The 16,297-nt window shown below is 37.8% G+C and overlaps 1 protein-coding gene across 4 annotated transcripts; it reads left to right on the top strand.

Annotated features, from left to right (window-relative positions):
* The first annotated feature begins 3,080 nt into the window (after positions 1–3,080).
* rer1 (retention in endoplasmic reticulum sorting receptor 1) lies at positions 3,081–15,712 on the top strand. Of its 4 annotated transcripts, none has more exons than XM_058389906.1 (8): positions 3,150–3,218; positions 5,812–5,893; positions 6,649–6,753; positions 7,626–7,725; positions 9,577–9,655; positions 14,009–14,144; positions 14,265–14,319; positions 15,245–15,712. In XM_058389906.1, the coding sequence occupies exons 2-8, from the start codon at positions 5,813–5,815 to the stop codon at positions 15,253–15,255; spliced, it is 567 nt and encodes a 188-aa protein (XP_058245889.1). In that variant the 5' UTR covers positions 3,150–3,218; position 5,812; the 3' UTR covers positions 15,256–15,712. The 4 variants fall into 4 exon arrangements, with proteins under 4 accessions (XP_058245890.1, XP_058245889.1, XP_058245888.1 ...); XM_058389905.1 differs by having other exon boundaries at positions 3,152–3,218; positions 14,265–14,402; XM_058389907.1 differs by having other exon boundaries at positions 3,081–3,218; positions 5,808–5,893; positions 14,265–15,712.
* Positions 15,713–16,297: the final 585 nt, after the last annotated feature.

The raw sequence follows: 16,297 nt of genomic DNA, 5'->3' as shown, positions 1-16,297 counted from the left end.
GCACCAGAAAAACATTTATGAGAGAAATATCACAGGAAAATCCGTCAGCACTCGACTTTACTATTTATCTACTTTACAAACTCCAACTGAATGACCAAATGAGCTTGTTTCTTCTTGTTTCATCACCTGTTTTAATTAAATTCAACTTTGTCTCTGATTCTTTTATCTAAGAAAAGCTGGCACATTCATCCACATTATTTCATGAGCACAGCTAGTGCGTTTAGGAAAAAATAGCTTAACCCATTCTTCAGAAACTACTATAGCTGTGACAGTGAAACAGAAATGGGATGCAGTGAGGATGTCTGTACATCTGGTCCTGAAGGTGAGTCTTAGGAGTTTAAGCGGTTAATTGCAGACCTGAGCACTTGAAATACATTCTGTCCAGCACTGAATAACAATTTTTGTAATTAGCATTTTAGTGCATATACTGTAAAATCATTGACTGAACATTTTTTGGCCATTTACAACCACTTAGGTCTACTTTTCACTAATTGTAAACCTAAAGAAATAAGTATGACAGTGCTGGGATTTAAACGCATCTGACAGAAACCATCTGCCAAATAAGCAAATGTACCGGATTATGTGTTACAGTATTTTACTGCATATATGTTTTACATTTGTTTACTGTAAATTTGACTTCATTCTCAATGAATGCTATGTGCTAGTCTATGAAAAGAAGGGTTCAGTCTTGAATGAATTAAGCATTATATTCATAGAGAATGAGGCCATATCAGTGTTGTGATTTATAATACTGTTATCTAATATGGTGTAATATCATAAAGGCACGACTTCATTCCGGAAACTTATGAACACATAGTGAGGAATGCTGGATCTGTAAGGACAAGCCTTGTGCCGGATGAGGGCAGTGAAAATCACTTTGTCTTATATGGATACTGAGAATGTTCACTTTTACCCCAGTGGAGTAAAAAACGGAATCTGACCTGCACACCGCCACGCAGCAGCTCACCAACACTCTGCAACTGAATTACACTGCTGACATGATATTTGATGTGTAAAACCTGCTACATTTGAGACACCAAACAATGAACATATGTGTAGATAATTAATTGATTTGCCCAACAAAAATACTGCGTTTTTTCACTGCATTCACCCTCCAGAGTCACGACTATTCGAATGCGCCCCCTAGTGGCAGCACTAAAGATTTGAGTCATTGTTTCATTCTTTATGTATTGGTTCACTAAAACTGATTCGATTCCTTTGCAGAAATCGTCTCTATTTAACAAGCTTCAGTCCTTACCACTGTTTTGTTTTCTTGCTTATAGACTACACCAGCTGGTGTGACAATAACCTTATAATTTTTTTTAATTTTTGTGTTTTGTGGTTACGTTTTAAAGCAGGTGTGGGGAGCACAGACCTTAAAGCAGCTGCGGCTGCAGATTATCCTTCACAGCAGGCAGAAGAAAACCTGATCTTATTTACCTTATTATTAGAATCTGATCCAATCTGTATCTGTATCTGGACTCCAATGAATATATCTAGGATAAAATGCATAAAACTATGCACCTCTGGATCTATTCTATTTCATGTGTATAATGTATAATATTCATTGTAGTAAAATTTATTTTATGTATGTCTATGAAATCTATATGTAGATTATCTGTAGATAGGTCAGAAGAACATTGTACCAGGAACCACACTGTGCACAGATATTCAACTTTCAGTTTATTTTGTCTACAACTAACCAGTAGCTTCTAGCACATCTGCCATATTACATTAAACTGCAAAAACAGCAGCCCAGAAATAAATAAGTCAAATGCACTTAATGCTTGGAAAATACAAAAGCCCAAACTGGTGCAGCAGGTAATGCAGCAGGTAGTATTTACAACTCAAAGCTACATGGTCCCAGGTTCGATCATGTACACTGGCCTGTGTGAAGATTCTGTATACACCTATCAAGCATAACATTATGAGCACTGACAAGTGATGTGATTAACACTGATGATCTCCTCATCATGGCACCTGTTAGTGGGTGGGATATATTAGGCAGCAGGTGAACATTTTGTCCTCAAAGTCGATGTGTTAGAAGCAGGAAAAATGGACAAGTGTAAGGATTTGAGCGAGTTTGACAAGGGCCAAATTGTGATGGCTAGACGACTGGATCAGAGCATCTCCAAAACTACAGCTCTTGTGGGGTGTTCCCAGTCTGTTCCCAGTGGTCAGTATCTATCTAAAGTGGTCCAAAAAAGGAACAGTGGTGAATCGGCCTCAGAGCCATAGGCAGCCAAAGCAGTGTCATCCTTTGGGCAATGTTCTGCTGGGAAACCATGGGCCCTGACATCCATGTGGATGTTACTTTGATATGTACCATCTGCCTAAGCATTGTTGTAGACCATGTACACCTTTCATGGAAACAGTATTCACTTATGGCTGTGGCGTCTTTCAGCAGGATAATGCGCCATGCCACAAAGCAAAAATGGTTCAGAAATGGTCTGATGAGCACAACAACGTGAGGTGTTAACTTGGACTCCAAATTTCCCAGATCTCAATCAAATCGGGCATCTGTGGGACGTGCTGAACAAACAAGTCCCATCCATGGAGGCCCTACCTCGCGACTTACAGGATCTGCTGCTAACATCTTGGTGCCAGATACCACAGCACACCTTCAGGGATCTGGTGAAATCCATGCCTCGACGGGTCAGGGCTGTTTTTGGCAGCAAAAGGGGGACCAACACAATATTAGGCGGGTGGTCATAATGTTATGGATGATCAGTGTTTATGTGTGTTCCCTAATTTAATCCCACTCAATGGAAAACATACTACACTTCACACAGACAGCAAACTGAGCTCATGAGCAAACCAAGGACCCTGAAGCTATGAGATTGTGACTTTTTTTTTTTGACTGAGATATTTAGACTGATATCACAGGTACCTGTGTGGGATTTTGACGTGCAGCCTAGGTAGAACCATGAGGGCTGCGCATGCTGGACCCGCATGTCTGTATGTATGTCTGTCTGTCTGTGTGTGTGTGTGTGTGTGTGTGTGTGTGTGTGTGCCCAAGCCTAAACCTGCTCACAGTCTCCCTCTACAGGAACGCTAGAAAAAGTCGAGTTAAGAGGAATCAGGGAGCTCTGTGATCTATTACTTCAGTCTGGAATGAGCTTTGCCTTGGCGGAAATACTGACGTGTTCACAGCAGAGTAGCGCGAGCGGCGGACAGGCAGCCGAGAGTGACACAGCGGCAGCACCTGGACAGAAAAGGTAGTTTATTCATTCTGATTTCATGGCAAAATCGGCTACATAACGTAGTGTTCGTCTTGCCTTCCCCTTCCCCCCTCTGACACTGTAATCCGGATTGTTTCTGATATAAATGTAGAGTATACCGGACTATGCTAGGATTTTAGCCTGCTCTCATAGCGATTTTCCCCGGAAGTGAGTTGTCCGGTTTTATTGGCGTGGCTGGTCATTGTAGTCCAATCTGAACACACCACGACGTTTATGATCAAATTATTAAATGTCATCGATGAAATTCATCTTAAACAGTATAAATGGGTGTGTGGTACTGTATAAAGTCGAATCTAGTTGTAGCAGCAACGTGTCTGGTGCTGTTTGAAAGACTAACGTAATTCATTAACAAACTACAAATCCCAGTGTGGCTTTAGAAAGCGAAAAAAAAACGAAAAGGGGGTAAAAAGACACCGCTTAGCTGGCTCGTGCTACCAAACGAACAAGCACATAGGGGAATTATTTCTATTTAATATGATGTTTGTAATCCATGTTCCTTGATCATATGCTGTTATGTCATTAAAACTAAGAGGACATGACAGTTTATGGAGTCTGACAGTTTGGCTGTAGTGGAGTTATGACAGTGAAGTAGCTAGCTAGCTAGCTAGCTAACGCTAACATTAAGGAAACCCTATACGCGGCCGGGTTTCTTTAAAAATGTCCTCGGCTCGATTGATTAGCTTTAAGGACCATATATAAAGCAATCCGTGCCCAGTGTTAAAGAGTAGCTGTTTAAAGACTTCAAAATGAACACGGACACCGAGCGCTAGCTAGCTGAACTAGCAGGTTACACTTTATACAGAGCCTAGCTTGCATAGCTCTCTTAGCTGCGTCGACATAAGGCGTTATTGATTTCTGAAGGTCGTGATTTAGACGATCAGATTCCTTATCACTTTAATGGCGACTCGTTGTATCTGGTACTAAAGCCTGAAACAATATTATTCCACTGCCTTTACATTTGTATGGCGAATATTTTATTCTTTCATTTTCCTGCCCACACACAGACCAGGCAGCAGTGATGGGTCTGGTTAAGGCTGGGCGAAAAATGTCAGAATTGTTGTATCACGGTACTCGAAGACATTAACAGGATACACATTTGCTAATAAATAAACAAGACAAAACAATCAATCCATTCTAAAAATGTAGGGTGATTTTACCTCACCCTTTTTTTTTCCCACAGAATAGTGATTTAAATGCATTTCTTTCTGTTTCTTCACCTGATTAAGTTTCTTACAGTTTTGTGAGTCCCTAAATGTCAGTCAGATTTTGCAGGATTCCCCCCCAAATCATACTACAGTAACATCATCTGTTTCTCTGTACAGCGAACACAACAGCACTGAAAACCCTTTGACTGCATAATCCACTGCTGTTGTTTACCTCATTACATTGCTAGTGCTTCTAGTGGCTTCATAATTGTATCATACACAACAGTGAGCAAATACACAAGAACATGGCATTGCTGATTCCAACTAAAACCAAACAAAGTTCTAAATCTGCTCGCTCTTTCAGATCGTTACAAGAAATATGTGTAACTGAGGTTTGTGTGATCTTATGGAAAAGCAATTTTCAAATTTCTGTAAAAATTTTTTTTAGAATAAGTAGATCTGTCTGACTGTTTATCTGCCTATCAATCTGCCTATTTGTCTGTCTGTCTGTCTATCTATCTATCTATATATCTATATATATATATATATATATATATATATATATATATATATATATATATATATATATAATAAAATATTATTAAATTGTCCATTATTTTTAACCATCAGCTTGTGTGTTTTTGAAATGGATGAATAATACATTAATAATGTGCAATGTTTTTACAGCAAGAAAGCATTGAACTTGTTTTTACAGCAAGAACCATTAAAATTACAAGCTCCAACCGATACAATCCGTACCAAAATGGATTTATTTCATACCTTGCATAACACTGTAGCAAAACACTGACAAGCACTGAGTTATACTTGTACATCTGTGAACTCATCTGTGTGTTCTCAACGAAGGCAAAATTGGCTGGGATTGTTTCCTTCTAACAGACAGAACATGTTCCCTCAAGGTTCTCTCTCTGACTCTCAAAGAATTCATTATAATTTCACAGTTTTATGTGATTCTTTGTGGAGGTTGTGTATTAATGTGTTATGTAAGGAATAAAACACTTGGTGGAGTATTGTTACAGGGAAATAACACTAATGGTGGGATGTGGCTGAACACAAAGCCTAGTCATTGTTACCATAAACATAAACGTATTAGAGCGAGTGCATTATTATAAACATTGCAGCCTGAGCTAATGCTCTTACAGAAAATGTATCAGCTGCTGAATGCTACCTAACCCTGATATAACAAGAAACAGATACACTGTGAAGATGCTCCATTTATCTGTCAGGCTTAGTGATGTTTTGTAATTTGCATGCTAATTTGAGTTTCCAGACTGTTTTGTGTATTGCACGTCCTTGTAAGAAGAGCTTACTTTTAAAATTGAAAATAAATTACTGATGTTGACTTGCTTAGTGATGCAGCTGTGACACATTAATCACGATGTTGGATCTGCTTTATGTTCAGACAGCATGTCAGAAGGAGACAGTTCTGCTGAATCCATCCATGGGAAACCATCCGCCATAGCAAGCTTCTTCACGCGTCTTGGACAGGTGAGCGCGGTCCCCAAAAATAATATTAACAAACTCCATTATTTACTGTTCATGTATTGATGTTTTTATTAGGTGTTGAATCTACAGCTCATCAAGGCAACTTATTTAGTGCATGAATTCTGCTGTGTGAAACATGTCCGTTAGATGGCGCTGTGAGACTGGGACTAGGTGTTGAATCAAACAGATTCCACACTGTCTTGTTTTATTCAGCTCCACATATGTGCGACATCAGACGTTTTCTATTATGAGCTGCGATACGTACCACATTTGAGCCCAGTTAACTGATCTGTCACCTTTTAAATGACCATTTTAATTAGCGGTGATCATTTACAATTCAAATTCCATCTATAACATTAAACATGTTTGCACTGATTTAGTTCCTACTGAAGTTACTTTGGCTTTTGAACCTATTTTTCGTCATTTAAATAAATCTTGCAATTTAGTTTTTTCTGCTGTTTTTATTTACAATATCGTTGCTGCCCTTGTTATTTCTGTTACAATACAGCCCTTATACTTGGAAATACTTCCCATTTTTGAAAATCGCTTTTCTTTACATTTAGACCGTGGTCAGCTGTCAGAATTCATGTTCATTCTTGCACAGTCCCACATGATCTGTGTTGTGCCTACGGTATCTATGTAATACAAATATTAAACTACAACCTTTAAATGTGTAGCCCCTGGTTCAAAAAGCTTAGTAGCAGTTAAGTTTGCAAGTTGTTTTTTAACCACACACACGCACACTGTGTCTGTTATAGATCTACCAGTCATGGTTGGACAAGTCGACTCCGTTCTCAGCAGTACGATGGGCGGTCACACTTCTCCTTACAGCAATATACATGATCAGAGTGTATATACTACAGGTATTCACAGCTCATATCCCTAATTTCCCATTTCTCCACGTTTCTTGGAGCTGTCCATCTCGTCATCATGATATGTTGTGAAAGCATTGATGCATGACGGTGTGGGCACTGATAGAAATGTCACACTAGTTTGGTTAATTATTGGAGTGTTAAAAAGATACAAAGCTGTTTTCAATTCATCAAGCTACACTTAAGAGCAAGGCTGCACCGTCTTGCTCAATAATGAAATCACAACTTTATTTCACAATTATTTATTCAATTAAGGAACAATGTTTTATTTAGCTTTCTGTCTTTGCTGCAGTGCTCTTACCAGTCCTAGCTAGTTTAAGTTTGCCACAGTTAAAGTGGGATGCCAAATCGCAGACGGCCCAAAATGAGAAAAGTTGTTATTTTTAATGTTGGAATAACATTGGAATACTGGCATTAAAATATTTTTGATTTGATATGCTTTGTAAAAGCTGCTCATGGTTTGTATCACCTCATCTTATGGTGTGTGCATGTATGCCAGCCTGTGGAAGTGGTTGCTTTGCATTTATTGATGATGTGAGTGCTGAGAAAAGCAGCGAGTGTGTAGGGCTAAAGTATCTGCTCAGATTCAGTCAGATGCTTCAGAACACACTGGGGAGCACTTCACAATGCAGATGAACAATTAACTGAACCATACTTCAAAAGCATCCCCAATTTTTTTTTGAGGCGAAGAAGTGGAATGGTCAGAGATCCGCATATTTTGTATAAGCCACTACAGAATGTGCAATAAACCTTATTCAGTCACCAGTATTGCTGCACATTATTTAATTAATTGAATAAGCCAGATAATGTGTTTATAGACTTTATAACAAAAGTCGACACTGCTTTTTTTTCTTGTGTTTCAGGGGTGGTACATAGTCACATATGCCCTCGGAATCTACCATCTCAATTTGTTCATTGCTTTTCTCTCGCCGAAAGTGGACCCATCATTGCTTGATGACCCAGGTTAGTTGAAAGTTCCAGCTCACTGGTCTCGTCTTTTCAAGTCAATTTTGTACACAACACTACGTCAAAATAAATGTGCATACTACACAGTTTCAGAAGTGACTTACATAAAAACAAACACTTATAGTATAATTAGCTATACACTGAAAATAGGGAGCAAGATAAAGCGTGATCAGACCGGCTACAAGGAGCTCTAGCAAATCACATGTAAGTATGAACCTTGAGAAGTAGCAGCATATTAAATATGTTGCTGATGCACTACTGCTGAATTCTCAAATCGGATTGGATAGAAAGTCTCGTTAACAAATATACCTCTGTTAGCATTGCTGGCTCCAAATCACATGTTTATTATAATAATTGTACATGTTCTAATGAATTATAATGTCTATTGATATATTTCGTTCACGAGGTCCTGTATGAGGTGCCACATATTCTAATAAAACACAGAGTTCATTTTAAAAAGGAGTAGTTTTTGTAAGGAAAGCTGTCTGTGAAACACTTTACACTACATGCTGCATTTTTTGTCTTGTTAAAGAGAGAAGCTGGAACTGTTTATAGCTGTTGGCTATAACATAAATGATAACATGAACCTGCTTGTCTCGTGGACATTCCACATCTTTAAACATAACTATAAATGGATGAAAGTATGCAGTGTCATTCTTCAATCGATAAATGCAATAAATTGTAATTGCTGCCAGTTGCTGTAGTGTAAGAGGAATAAAACGCGTGAGCACATTGGCAAGTGAGGATAGTCGAGACAGTGACTATTATGTAAAAGTGTTAGCAGGAACAACAGTGGGGTGCTTGAAGTCTTGTTTGTATAGGTGTGTAACGAACTGGAGTCAGGAGAGTAACAGCTGTTCAATCAGATGTCCTAAATGGTGCTGTTCAGGGGACCAGTAAAACCTCACATGCATCCCAATGAGTTTCCTAATGCATGCTGTAAAAATAACTACTGTGGAACTGTGGAACCTGCACCTTTTTTCCTTTTTTTTTTTAGCACGTTTATTCATTTTTGTGTGTCCATGCTCTTTCACAGTGAATAAATTAAGCAGAAATTGTAAACCATTTCTTAACAGTATATTTAGTTAACTCGTAACTATATTTGATTCAGAATGTTCTGCATTGACACTAATGTTTTAGCATTTTAACAGTCAGTAGTGAGATTTAAAGGTACAAAACACTTTTTGTCTTGTGACAGAAAAACATTTTTAAAGTTAGGTGATGGTGAAAAATGTGATAGAAATGCTGACATTTTCGTGTTCTTCATGCTAAACTGTTTTAATCAATCAGTTAGTCTTTTTCACTTGGTGGGCATGCTGTTATAAAAGAAATAATCAGCAGTTGGCTGTCTTTTGCTTCATTTGCACCATAGGTGTTTGCTATCAAATACTTTTCCGTATTAATTATTGAAACGTGTTGGTCCCGGTTAACACGTGTGTTATAGCAGCTAGAAAGACATTCCCACTCTTGCCCGTCTTCCTTTTTCTCTTTGCGTAAGATGAAAAATGCAGTTTTTAATGCTGACAAAGTGGCCTAAAAAGTTTCTATTTAAGAAAATGGCCGTTTACAACTTTCCCTATGACTCTTACAGAGCACCGGAGACTCCTTCTAAAAATGTTAAACCTCTCTTTATGGAAGGATTCACTGCATCAACAATTATTTTTTCTTTGTTACAAAACAATATAATTAGTATAGTATTAGATTTGATTGTCCTGTGATAAATATATAGAATTGTGTTTCTAGGTGATTGTTGGGATTTATTAAGCCTACTCCAGTTTGAAAAACCTTCCCTTTATGCAAAAATTCTCACGTTGTTTTTTTTTTCCCCCGTCCGTTTTTTTGTTCAAGATGACGGTCCTTCGCTTCCTACAAAACAAAATGAGGAATTCAGGCCGTTCATCAGAAGGCTACCGGAGTTCAAATTCTGGTGAGATTTGTTCATACAGCTTACTATACAAGATTTCATTGAATATAGATATTTTTCACTGGATGATGGATCTTTAATGTTAAGCAGTGCTAACCTTCTGACCTGATCACCACAACAGTATGTTTTCCTAGCAGTTAATACAGAAAAATGCTTTCTTGAACGCAATCATCCTTATTTATAGAAATTCTTAAATAATATATTGTCTGCTAAAGCCATTGTGAGATCTAGTATACACATGACTTTTGTCCATTTGTTCCCTTAAGACTCATTTTTATTCTATACAAAGCCATTGATGGCCTGTGTCTGTTGTGTAGATGACTGGCACATTGTTTGGGCACACTATTAAGAATTAAGGCAAAATATCAGTGTGGGTTAATAATAATAAATTGTGCCCACATCATCGTCCCAAATGACACTGTGCCTTGAACTGTGTGCAAAACAATGTCATGTCTACTTATTTACTATTCCGGGTCATTATGGAGTACTAACACTCAAGGTTTTCCCATTACAGTGTTTAAATTTTAAAAACTTCTTAATGCAAACGAAATGTCTAATTTAAGTACAAACTTTCTGGATTTTCTTGGTTACTAACCATTTTTTAGTGTGCTGTGAGGGTTTTTGATACGCTATGCCTATGACAGGGAAACACATAAAATTGCTAAGGATCTTGTTCAAGTGCACAGCAGTGACAACTCAGTGGTTCTGGTACTCTAATATCTCAGTAACCCAGAGCCTTCGAGCTATCATTGTTGTCCTGCTAGATAGCACTCTCCACTACCATCATCAAAACACCAGTTAAGGGAATATATTTAGCAAGAATGGTATACATCACTCCAGTACATGAGACTTGGTGTATCTGTGTAACAAGGTACGAACATCACTAATGCCCCAGGGGCTGAATTGACAAGTCTCTGTTATTGTCAGGTGTCTACATGCTTTTTATAAGTAGTCACAAGTAATTTGATGTGGCAAAACAAACATCAGTTTTCACTTCACTATTTACAGATTCAAAACAAATGTGAAAGACTTGATGCATGTCAAAATAAAAATGAGACAGGACTGGGATACAGTGATCACTGAAGATTGTTGTGAAAAATGTACAAAGTGCTGGCACTGGAAACTCCTTCCATAAATGTTAAATATCTTCTGACAGCTCTGAATTAGCTTGTTGTATATTATAGAGATGTATTTTGTATTGCATGTTAGGTTGATATTAATGTGCTCTAAATTGAATTGCAGCACGATTTTCAGAGCCGCCGTTATAGACAATTAATCAACACCTTCTGACCAATACAAACAGCACAGAGCTGGACCAGTAGGGACCAAAATGAATGTTTACTCATTTCACTGACACATTTATCAGAAGTAACTTACAGTTAAGATCAGAATATAGGTGAAAAGTTGAGAGTTTAAGGTCTTGCTCAAGGGTCCCGCAATGTTTTGACAGACATTTATGGTGTCTTCATAGTTATTGCTCCACTGATCACAACAAAAACAAGTAAAGTTGCACATATCACAGATTACAAAAACGATAATGGGGTTGTGTGGCAATGAGTGTCTATAAAGTTCAACGTCTTTTAATGCATGCTTGGACGCACTGGATTTCCGCAAGTCCAAAGCTGGAGGTTAGTGGAAGTACACCTGGAGAGGAAAATCAACGAAAGCTAAAAAGCTGTCTCCAGCTCGTGAAGTACAAGACACTGTCCAGGAAAAACATGCACAAGTGGCCCTGATAACCTCCCCAGGTGGACTTTCATTGCATTACAGCTGACTTCAACTTATCCCCAACTATCATATTTGAAAAAACCACCACAGTTATTGGAAAACCCTCCAGTCTTACTGAGATACATCATCTTGGCCTGTCTTGGATCCAGAATTCCTTCATTTGAATGCACCAGATGGTCCAGCCTGAGGTTCTTCAGACATTTAATCCAAGACCTTACAGAAAACACCAGCATTAAATTTGCAGATGATCACAGGTCATGAAGAGACACTGCACACCCCTGCTGAACAGAGATGGAGAGAGTGAGTAAGCACAAGGTCCTGGGTGACTGTTAGTGAGAACCTATTCTAGCAGAGGCTGTCATTCCTGAGGAAGGTGATGAAATTTGACACGTCACTGGGAATCGTCAAAAGCTTGTTTACATGTACAACGAAGAGCTTCCTAACTTGCTGTGTGATGAGTGACCGTGACAGCCCAGGAAATCATAGGAACAGATCTCTCCCCTCCCTGTGGAACATCTACATCAGGATGGTCTGCAGATGGGCTTACATTGTCATCAAGGGTCCCTCTCAACCTGCCCACTCACTGTTTACACTGTCTGGTAAAGGGTGCAGAAGCATTAAATTGAGAACATCCAGATTCATAAACATACATTTCTTTTGCCATACACTGAAGACATCTGGGTTTGAGAGCAAAAGATTAATATAAGACAATAGATTAGAATTTCACCTTTCGTTCTTCTGATATTTCCATCTCTATATGTTAAACAGCTTACCACTTGGCACCTTTTATTTGAACCCACGCACTTTTCAAGTAATCATAAAGTCTGGAACCGGTGTTTTTTGTTTGCCCTCTTAGAATTAATGCTTAAATAATTAATAGCTCTGAATATCTACTCTTGGATTGAGCCCTGGGTTTCCCCCCTGTAAAAAACCTGTGTAAAATTTTAAATGGATAAACCAACACGGAGACCAGAGAGCTGTCTGTATGAAAAAGCAAGTTATTTAAAAGATGAGTTCAAATCAATCAAAAGTAATAAAACCATTAGTGTCCCAACAACCAGAACATCTCCGCCAAGGAAAGCAACAGCAGCTGATGACAATCTTTAGAGCTGTGGGGAAAAAACAGAGCAACAGTCAGGGATGTCACCAGGGATGAATGTATCACTTCAAAAGCATTTCATGATTTCTATTTAAGAGAACCCAAACACAGTTAGTAGTGGAGAACAACATACATGATAACATAAGCATTAGACAATGTTTGTTGAACACAGGCAGGTCACAGACATTTCTTTACTACTTTAGTCGAGTAATGTGCTAAAATGTGGGATGTTTTTTCGCAAACAAAAAGACAGAAGTGCGTTTCCCCAACAGGTCAGTCGTGGTTCTGTTTACGATTTCAAAACCTTTGTCTGAAGAAAGCTCACAGTTTAATTAGAATTGGTTTATAAAACTTTCCAGTGAGCTCCAATTTATTTGGGGGAAAAAAAACATATCCCTACATGCATACATAGCCCATAGGCCAACCTGTGGAAACCAAGATTCAGGATAAATGATAAATATTTGTGTGCTGGATAAACTGGATATGAACTAATTTATTTGTAAGTTGTTTATACAAGTGTTGACTCAGATCATCATAATCAAGACAAATCATCATGATTTAGGAAGTGCTCTTATTTAAAGACTTGCCTCCCCTTCAATTGAATGTGAAATTCTGAGGTACTGAAAAACTTTGGAAGAGATTTGTAAGAGAGAATTCTTTTTATGCAAGGCACTGTGCTTTTTCTTCTTTTTTTTTCTTTTTATGTCCTTTAACAATTGTCCATATATTGAGTTTTCTAACTGATTATGTATTCATGATTTAAAACATTGAGTCAGAGACTAAAGACTTGCTGCTAAATAAGTGTTATTTAAATGATTCTTCGGTGCATGTATGTCTTAACCATTACATTTGCCCAAATGGCACAACAGAAGTGTTCGACCTAATATTGGGAGATAAACCAACCTTATACGCTACCAGTCAAAAGTTTGGACACATCTTCTAATTCCATGGTCTTTCCTGATGTTTATTTCTTTCTACATTGTAAAGCAATGCTGAAGGCGGCCGAAATCCACAATAATCTCGTTTGAACAGTTGATATTGAGATATGTCTGCTACTGATGCTCTGTAAAGCCTTCATAACGCCTCTAATCTGAGGTGCTGTTAATGGGTGATTTCTGAGGCTGGTCACTCTAAATGAACTTCTCCTCTGCAGCAGAGGTCAGTTTTGGTCTTGCTTTCCTGGGATGGTCTTCATGTGAGCCAGTTTCATCATGGTGCTTGATGGGTTTTGCAAATGCACTTGACAATACTGTTCTTGCAAGAACTATTCCAGAACTCCTGACCTTCGTGTCTTAAAATAACAACTGACTGTTTTTTGTTGTTGTCATTACATATGGATTACTTAAGTCCATGTGTGTTATTTCATAGTTCTGAAATCTCCAGTATTGTTCTAGAATGTAGAAAATGAATCCATAAACAAAAAACACTGAATTAAAAGTTGTGTCCAAACTTTTGACTGGTAGTGTATATATATCGGTCATCTGGGGATTATATCCCAAAATAATTTGTTGTCTTGTTTGTTGATTCAGGCATTCTGCGACGAAAGGCATCGTGGTCGCTATGATTTGCACGTTCTTTGAAGCATTCAACGTGCCAGTTTTCTGGCCCATCCTTGTCATGTACTTCATCATGCTCTTCTGCATCACCATGAAGCGTCAGATCAAGGTTTGTCACACTTCAAACATGTCTAGTAGGAAGATAGGTTTAGTCTATTTTAGGTGAGGCTAGATTTACAGTAACTGTCATTTTGTTTGATTGCTGATCTTTTTCTCTTTCTGTCCACAGCATATGATTAAGTATAGGTACCTGCCCTTTACACATGGGAAGAGGACATACAGAGGCAAGGAAGACACAGGGAAAACTTTTGCTAGTTAAAATCCCTCCCCTTTCCCTCACTCAAATTAAAGTTATTGATGAAGAATGGTGCGTACAGGGGTTGAAGTTTTGTAAGTTTTTTTGTTTTTGTGGGGATGCAAAAAAAAAAAAAAAAAAGTAGGCTTATCGAAAAAGAGTTTTGATCCATGATGACAGTGTTGGCTGTTTTATGTAATGATTATTGCTGCCTTTGAATTGATAAGTGCATGGAGTATGGAGTTTTTTAGGTCTTGGCAAGATTCACACAAAGTTTACGGATGAGTGTGTTGCCTATTGTCTTGTGTACCCAGACTTAGTTTATAGAGAGGAGGAAAACTGGGTGTATTCACACTGTGCTATGATGATGCTAATGCTTGCAAGTGAGCTGTATAGCTTGGGCTTTTTCATCATCATTCCCCGTCCTCTTTCATGTAATATTGGAAACCCTAGGATTTGATTTTTATTATGGTTAGGTGATCATTAGATGGAAATTAAACGTCAGATAAGAGCCAGATCTTCATCAGCCTGCAGAAATTTGTCACAAAACACTCAATTATTCCTACACAGATGCACTGAAGTACTTTTTCTTAGCACCTATCTCTGAACAGATTCAGTACTTAGATGCAAATCAGCAAGACGCTTTGACGCTAGTGCCCGACACATCCACCACATGTGATTCGCCTTCTTTCTTGAATGTGCATTCTCTAGTTTTCTTTTTGTATATATACTTTGTGCCTAGTAACATCCTTTCTAGCAGCTTGTAATTTATTCTTAAGTAGTTAAATCTTAAATCCCCCTGATCATTAAGTTGAACTGTATTTTGATGCTCAGTAGAACTTAGCTGTACATTTGTAATAGTTACATCATTCCAAACAAAACTTTTTTCTCTCTCTTTCTCTTTTCTTTTTCAGAGGAAACATAAGAGTCTTGAGGGCTTTAAAAATGTAAGAAATGGATGGAGAGGGTTGACATTTATTCTTTTAATTAACATTGTTCTGGACCCTAACTGCTAATATAGAGAGAGGTTTTTTTCAGCACTGTAGGTGAGGATCAAAACATTTTTTCCTATTAATGTGCATAATGTTTTATGGGGGTTTATATATAAATATATGTATATTTTAAAGGGTAAATTGAGATTATTTTGGATGTTTTTTTTTTTCTTCTTTTTTTTCTTTTCTTTTCCTTTAGACATGTGATTCCAGGTGTTAATTTTGACATTAAATTAAAATACATAAATTGAGTACTAGATCTGTACATTTCTCATTAAAGGCATTGCATGTCTTTGGTTTACTTGTGTTACTGTTCAAAAGAAAATGATTTTAATAACTACACTGTAAATTTTTCACTCCAAATGCTATTAAAAGACAGTGTCCCTTCAAGTATTGAGTTTTTGTGTTGATAATTGTGTCTATAATTTTTAGGGAAATACTAAAATGACCAGAGCTTAGCTAATGTAGTATTGCCACATGGATTTTTACTTTGCTATGTTATTGCATTGGAATTCTTAATCATTTAAAGAAGTACAGATCCACATAAAATCTTGTACGGTTTAGTCAGAGCATTTATGATTTGCTTGCTTGACCGCTTGATTTGGTGATATTGGGGACACATGTATGGTCACATGGATGCCGGAAGACAACCAGCGTTTCAACACCAAGTGAGACAATCATACAATGACCATACAAGAAACAGCCATCAGTGATGACCAACATTCCATTTGGACACCTCACCAAGTTGGGCTTCGGTTCTGACTGACTGGATACCCTGGAAAGTACGGGAAAAGGGTTACAGCCTTAACCTTATGTTGTATTTCACCTTTCATAACAGTGTTCTAACACATGGACTACTGTATGCCAGTGGATCTCTAGGAACGTACTTACCCTTGTACTAATTGGACAGGTATTCACATTGTTTTTAGATCTTGATATAAAAACAATATGTATGTATGCGTCTCAGTACAGTGT

Source organism: Hemibagrus wyckioides, linkage group LG05, assembly GCF_019097595.1.
Source record: "Hemibagrus wyckioides isolate EC202008001 linkage group LG05, SWU_Hwy_1.0, whole genome shotgun sequence".
In the NCBI taxonomy this organism is placed as follows: Eukaryota; Metazoa; Chordata; class Actinopteri; order Siluriformes; family Bagridae; genus Hemibagrus; species Hemibagrus wyckioides.
Note: the sequence above shows the minus strand (reverse complement) of the source record. Positions and strands in the feature narration are given on the sequence as shown.